Raw genomic sequence first — 7,646 nt, forward strand, 5'->3', positions numbered from 1 at the left:
ACAGTGGCAGGGTAGGGAGAGAGGGAGATGCAAAGAGGGAATGGGAAAGAAGGGGATTGAAGAGAGGAAGGGCTTACAGTAGGCAGCCTGTCCAGTCTTCCCATTCCACCCTACTGATGAGAGGCTCCATCCCTGCGTCCTTGGGCTCGTTTGGGTGCCCCCCCGCTGCTTTGGCGTTAACGGGAGAGAGAGATGAAAGAGAGCGAGAGGGTGGGGCTGCTAACCCAGTCCTCCCCTCCCCCATATTCAGACCGCTCACTGCTTTCCTCATCCTTTTTATTCTGCTCAGGCTCAGTGCTAGCCCTCCAGCAGCACTACATCTAAGACATGTCACTTTTTGGGAGAGCAAAACTACTGTACAATACACTCTATGTACCATAACATTCACAATAGTTGTATGGAAATTTGGCAAAAATGTTGTACATTTTTCAAACGGTACCAATTCTTTGTGATCTAAGTTTCCATTGTGCATACTCACATCTACTGCATCGGATAAATATTTAGTGCCTTTACACGTCTTGGAATTGTGAGGTGGCTGTGGAACATTTATACATAATAAACCACAACATTAATATTCTGAGTAGACTAAGATGTGAAAGTATTATTTTAACTTTATTTAACTAGGCAAGTCAAAAGGCCTTTGTGGGGACGAGGGCTGAGATAAAAAATAATTTTAAAATATGACAAAACACATCACAAGAGACAACACAACACAACACTACATAAAGAGAGACCTAAGACAACAACATAGCAAGGCAGCAACACATGACAACACAGCGTGGTAGCAACAAAACATGGTACAAACATTATTGGGCACAGACACAACAATACATCACGCAAAGCAGTCACAACTGTCAGTAAGAGTGTCCATGATTGAGTCTTTGAATGAAGAGATGGAGATAAAAGCATCCCCAGGCTTCAGAAATAAAAAGAAACCAGACATACGTCTCATGTTTAATTATGAGCATGAAAAGGTTTGAACCTGACTTCACAGACATGTTATGCTACTTTGATGTTACCTAACTGGATCCACCACAACAGGCTAACAAATGATTCAAATAATTATACAATGAATTTAGAATTGGGTTGTGAGCATGCATGTAAATGTGCATCTGAACATACTGAAACCAGAACAACATGTTGGATGTCCAGTGCATATTGCCTTTTTTGGGGGGGAAATCTGTACACCTATTTGAATGTACTCTCTGCTGGTAAAATGTAGGCCAACATTCAATTAAATGTGTTTTTATTGTATTTCTTAAACATAGGCTGTAATTACATTCCCGGTATCCATTAACAGGAAGGACCCTTTGTGAATATGGAGCCTGGGGTTCCAGCCATGGACATCACACAACTGTATGATCACTGCTGGGACTCCCACCAAGACCATACTGTCAGAGCAGCCCACTGTCAAACCAGCTACTTATCAGTCAGTCAACATCATACAGCATTAGACATCACAGACAAGCCTAGACTGCATCTGACTTAGAGACCATGATGAGAAAGGATTGGAATGATTTAAATGATACCTGATTTAAATCAGATGCAATTGCACAATTACACTTTTATTCATTCAAAATTATTAAAGTGTTGTACATTTAATGATTTTGCCAAAAAGATAATACGGCAACGAATCAAAAATAATTCACACTGTACAATGGCACTGCTTGGTCAATTTACATTTGAGATGGCAATAACAAACCAATGCTTCCCCCTTGTGGTGACTATGGCTCCAAAGTTAATTCACTAATTAACATACATTTATAAAAAATAAAAAATGCTTTTCAAAGAACCAGAGTTAAGACTGGGAGATAAAAATAAAAAGAAGACTAACTGCTTGAGCCTCTTACTACTCAAATTGTGGATAATATATTTAGAATGTATAGTAAACCATCAAAAAGTAAATATATCAAACCAAAGATGAATTATGGTTTAAAAACTGCTCACATTCTTGTTTGTAAGACTTGTGTCTGACAAATTGTATAATTGTTAATACATCCAAAGGCATAGAATTCTATTTGTCTTTTGTCTGACAGAGGGTGCTATTCCAAGTCAGAATTTTGCCACACCTGCAACCTACCCATCTCGCAACACCACTAACAAGTATTTTACACCATGTGGGTCCATCCCACTGACGAGTCCTCATTCAGTCTTTTGCTTTTCTTATTGATCTCTCCAAAGACAGCCTGCAGTTTCTTGACCGACTGCATCATCACACAGAAGCTGTTGTGAAAGCTGCCCATTCCCTCTTGCATCCATGCTGCCTGTAGTTCTCCAATCCATCTCAGGATCCCATCCAGCTGCTCTTGGACCTCTCTTTGCTCCTCCAGTTCAGCCAGCAAGGCCTGCCTGGCACACACCTCCACTTGGTACGCTTGTTGCAGCTCCGCCAGGGAAGACTCCAGCTTAAGAACCTCCTCTAAACGTTGAGGGTACTTTTTGTGTGGCTGGTCTTCAGGCAGCAACACATTTGGCGGGACTGAGAGGACGTTGTTGACCAAAACGGTTTCCATGCGACCAGACAGACGCTTGAAGCGTTCCTGAAGGAATATCTGCAACTTTTGGGTGCATTCTCTTGCCCTTAAATGTAGTTGCTCTTCATTTGGTTCAGTCCCGCTTAGTTTTCTCACGAACACTGCTTCTACGACAAGTAGCAATTCATTCAGGCAGTCCTGAAAGGCACTGTATACTCTCACCATGCAGGTCTGAGGGGTGAAACCAAAGAACTGTGCCTCGTACAGCTTGAGGGAGGAGGGAGACGTTGCCTCCTCTAGAAAAAAAGAAGGCAAAATATTGTCTTTACATTGGGATGCACAAGGTTCATTCATATTTTGACAGATAGAATTTCCATGACAAACAGTTGGTGGCATTACCAACAATTGGCGCTTCCTTTTTATACGTACATAAAAAAGTTAGCGTAATGTGATAGACACTGGAAGGCTGCTCTCTGATCCCATGCACCATTTCCTGTCGCTGTGCAAGGCACTTACACCCCCCCCCCCCCCCCCCCCCCCCCGAGTACTACATTTGCACACACTGTATATAGACTTTTTTCTATTGTGTTATTGACTGTATGTTTGTTTATCCCATGTGTAACTCTGTGTTGTTTTTGTCACACTGCTTTGCGTTATCTTTGCCAGGTAGCCTAGTGGTTAGAGCGTTGGACTAGTAACCGGAAGGTACAAATCTGTCGTTCTGCCCCTGAACAGGCAGTTAACCCATTGTCCCTAGGCCGTCATTGAAAATAAGAATTTGTTCTTAACTGACTTGTCTAGTTAAATAAAGGTAAAATAAAAATAAACAGTTGTAAATGAGAACTTGTTCTCAACTGGCCTACCTGGTTAAATAAAAGTATATATATATATATATATTTTTTTTTTTAAGTAGAATACCTGTTACGCAACTGTATAAAACATGTGGTCAATCCTCAGTGTGGAGAGCTACTGGGTGTGCAGGCTCTTGATTAAGCCCTGCTTAAAACACATCTGAGAGTTTATCTAGGCCCGGATGAGCAGCTAATTTCTAAAATGTGGTTTGTTAGAAGGGGACTGGAATAAAAGTCTGCACACCCATTAGCTCTCCTGGGGGATGGTTGACCACCGTTGATTGCAACAAAATAGGTTTTGTGCCTTTTTAAAGAATTAGCTCATTCAATATATCAAAGATCGAATGGCTATGGTAAGCTACAAATCGCTATATTCAGCTAAAGCAAGCCCACATATTTTCTTCAGGAAATGTACCTCTTCAACTTTAGTCAAATATACCTTAGAAAGTGTTTACATTGCAGGCTGACTAGCATCTATTGAGTTGCAATTTCCCATACATTTGATCCCCAAATCAACTGCTAGTATCTACAAAACAAGTTGAAGCCACATCAAATATTTTTTCCCAAAATAACTGTTTGTGATTCACAAATTATTATTTTCATTCACATGATTCGATTCACCGCGATTGAACCAAATCCTAGCTAATGCAATGGCGAAGTGAATCGTTCGTTTCGTCAAAAATAATAGTTTAAATTATTAATGGAAAAAGCAAATAATTCAAAAATAGCAAATCAACTTTGTATGGCCTTATTTGCAAGTGTCGGTGGAATTTTTGGGGGGACATGACAAAAACAACGCATACAAATAATAGCTAAACAGCGAACTATAGAACAATATATGTTTTTGAATTGGCTACCTAGTTAGTCTGTTCTCTATAATATTTTATAGGCTACGTCAATGTGCGACTCTCTCTCTCTCCTTGGGCAAAGGCCCACTCTTCTCGCACACATGCATAAATTACTATTATATATTTTTTCATGTAACTAGGCAAGCCAGTTAAGAACAAATTCTTATTTACAATGACGGCCTACACCGGCCAAACCCGGACGACGCTGGGCCAATTGTGGGCCGCCCTATGGGACTCCCAATCACGGTCGGTTGTGATACAGCCTGGATTCGAATCAGGGTGTCTGTAGTGACGCCTCTAGCACTGAGATGCAGTGCCTTAGACCGCTGCGCAACTCGGGAGCATCACATGCAAGTGATGCGCGCAAACAGACACTAAAGTGTCATGCTGATCCTGGCTGATATGTATATTTTTTATTTGATTGATCAAATATTTAAAAAATGTGCCTAAATAAAACTACATTAACAGAAATTATAAAATTCATTTTCATGACTTTTCAGATTTTATAATTTTCCCAAAATGTTTCTTGGCCTGGAAAACTATTTTAAAATGCCATGACTTTTCATGACAGTACAAACGCTGGATGGAGAACTGTATTTATATTGGTTAATCCTGCGGTCTGTCTATTCCTTCAACGACCACATTGGAAATAGGGCCCAAGTTCTGTACAGTGTGAGTTCCTCTTGGCTCTAATGTGCTTTGTACAAATTTAACCAGTCAAAACATTTACAACTGGCTCATTCTCTCCTTTCCCCTGGTTGTAAAATGTGTTGCTGATAAATAGAAAAGTGTTCAGACATTATGATCTGGTTGGATAACAACAATAATCACTTTTTATAGTTAACCTCAGGTTTATAGCAATAAAAATACAATCAACTAAACAAACATTCCTGTACTGTAGTTAAAACTACCTAGCTAGCTAGCTATGTTGTTTCACAAAATATGTCATGCAATAGCTATTAAAAATACAGTATCACCTAGTCAGACTACTACTCTGTTCCAGCTGGCTGATGGGTGTTAATACACTGAACAAAAGTATACAACTGCAACATGAAAAGAGTTGGTGCCATGTTTCATGAGCTGAAATGACACCCCCAGGTGAGGGTAGGAAACCACATCTCCACCCCGCTGAGCCTCAACACTGGGGCCCCAAAAGGGTGCGTTCTCAGCCCTCTCCTGTACTCCCTGTTCACCCATGACTGCCATGGCCATGCACGCCTCCAACTCAATCATCAAGTTTGCAGACGATACTACAGTGGTAGGCTTGATTACCAACAACGATGAGACAGGGCGGAGGTGAGGGCCCTCAGAGTGTGGTGTCAGGAAAATAACCTCACACTCAACATCAACAAAACAAAGGAGATTATCGTGGACTTCAGGAAACAGCACAGGGAGCACCCCCCAAACCACATCGACGGGACAGTAATGGAGAAGGTGGAAAGTTTTAAGTTCCTCGGCATACACGTCACAGACAAACTGAAATCGGTCCACCCACACAAACAGCGTGGTGAAGGCGGCGCAACAGCCACTGCCTGTTCACCCCGCAATCATCCAGAAGGAGAGGTCAGTACCAGTGCATCAAAGCTGGGAACGAGAGACTGAAAAGCAGCTTCTATCTCAAGGCCATCAGACTGTTATAATTATCATGGCTAACATATCACCATGGTGAAACTTGCATTACTGTAGATCTGCAATAATTTGATGGTCAAACTTGCCAGCCAACCAGAAAAGCAAGGTGAAACAATTCAGGCATTCTTGAAAATCAGAACAATATTTTATAGCTTAAAAAATATATTTTGCAAGACATTTGCATTTTAATAGTTAAGGTGACATCACGTGTCCCGGGTACATTCAAAATGATTCGGCAACCATAATATATTCCAAAAAACCGTTTCCATCATCATTTGTCACAATAAAGTTCGCCCTCTGTCGAACAGATAAAAATTGATATCGATCTTTAGTTTAGAAAATGTCTCCCATCTGCCGTTTCCATTACACGTCGCAATTACATTTATTTTGTCGAATAAACCTGGGTTAATAGAAACCTGCCTAGCATTTGTATTAAAGTTACTTCATGGGGGAGCACTGATATAATTACGGAGCATTTTCTAAATTCAAACGAATAGCCTGCAACTAGACATGACACTAGACACGTTTAGAATACTGGTTGTCTTCCAAGTGGGGAATTGAGGAAATATTAAAAAGTCCCTGTGCTACGCTAAACATTAGCTACCTAACATGTATCGGCTAATGAAACATCACATTAGGCCGTTACAATCTACTAGTTAATCACGCAAGCCACTTCTGAAACACATTGCTGACCTAAGAAACAACTAGGCTAGCTAGTAGTCAGATGAATGATCAATATCTTTGGAGTAGCTAATTAGTTAACGTTAGCTGGCTACATAGTCTATTACGATGACTACGGACGCGTCGAGGAATGCATTTTAGTGCGAAACACATACTATTGGCGTTAATGGATAGGCAACCATTTAGGCGAACATGTCAAACAAACTATTTACATATACTGGAATGTCTATTCGTAAAGAATTAATAATTTTCTTATTATTTTGCCCCTTACCCTCACTGGTTATGTACTCCGCCATTTCCAAATTTCCCGCGCCCTTTGTCTGTAGTCGTCATCTGGTACTACAAGATGTTGCATGCACAGTATCGCCGTCTACTTTTCTGGCGGAGCACATAACACATCGTTGGTTGAACCTAGAACTCCGTGGATGAACCAGGAAGAGACGGGCTTTGTGGACCACAAGGCACAAGTACCATTGTGGAGACCCAAGAAGCCCAACGACGAACCATATTAGCATTTTCACACCATCAATTAAAAGGCATTAAAGTACAATTTTAGTTTTATTTTGTAACTATTTGAAATAGACCACATTTCTTTGGCTGCCTTTGTAACATTTATAACTGAGAATTGAGACCGCATATTGGGCAGCTAGAATGACAAAAAATGATTTTTAAAAATACTTATAGCTTCGAATTTCTAAATAGAAGGCTAGGTATGGCTCTTGTCTAGACATAACATCACTAACGTTAATAATATTGTATCGTTATAAAATCTCCATGTCATTATGACGCAACAATAAGGCTAGAACTATAGAACCAAATAAATAACCATTATCCTGTACATTTTTAACTCTTCAAAATTGGACGAAAATCATGGAGGAGAGGTAAGACTGAATCCGGCCAACAGTTGAGTAAGAAAATAATATGTAGCTAAAAGTGTTTATGTATCAGTAGAAAAGTAGGCCTACTCACCAGTATTAACTAGATTATACCAGGTAGCCTGAGGGTAACTGAAGTTTGAAATCTTTGAAAAAAGTTTCACACAGAATGAAAAATGATTAATACATTTCTCCACACATCAATGCAGAGAGGTGACAATATATACTGAACAAAAATATAAACGCAACATGCAACAATTTCAACAATTTTACTGAGTTATAGTTCAT

General features: G+C 40.1%; 1 protein-coding gene across 1 annotated transcript; it reads right to left on the reverse strand.

Moving 5' to 3' along the window:
- Window positions 1-959: 959 nt before the first annotated feature.
- On the reverse strand, window positions 960-6,784 carry LOC139422026 (protein MIS12 homolog). The gene is made up of 2 exons (XM_071173167.1): window positions 6,755-6,784; window positions 960-2,770 (listed from the first exon to the last, which is right to left on the reverse strand). Exons 1-2 carry the CDS (start codon window positions 6,777-6,779, stop codon window positions 2,109-2,111), a joined length of 687 nt encoding a protein of 228 aa, XP_071029268.1. The 5' UTR covers window positions 6,780-6,784; the 3' UTR covers window positions 960-2,108.
- Between the last annotated feature and the right edge of the window lie 862 nt (window positions 6,785-7,646).

The sequence above is a fragment of the Oncorhynchus clarkii genome, chromosome 12 (assembly GCF_045791955.1).
Source record: "Oncorhynchus clarkii lewisi isolate Uvic-CL-2024 chromosome 12, UVic_Ocla_1.0, whole genome shotgun sequence".
Taxonomy (NCBI): domain Eukaryota; kingdom Metazoa; phylum Chordata; class Actinopteri; order Salmoniformes; family Salmonidae; genus Oncorhynchus; species Oncorhynchus clarkii.

Coding starts and splice junctions, on each gene's coding strand:
- LOC139422026 (XM_071173167.1), bottom strand. CDS start 6,779: ATGGCGGAGTACATAACCAGTGAGG. Junction 2,771..6,754: donor GGAGTACATAACCAGTGAGG/GTAAGGGGCAAA, acceptor CTTTTTTTCTAG/AGGAGGCAACGTCTCCCTCC.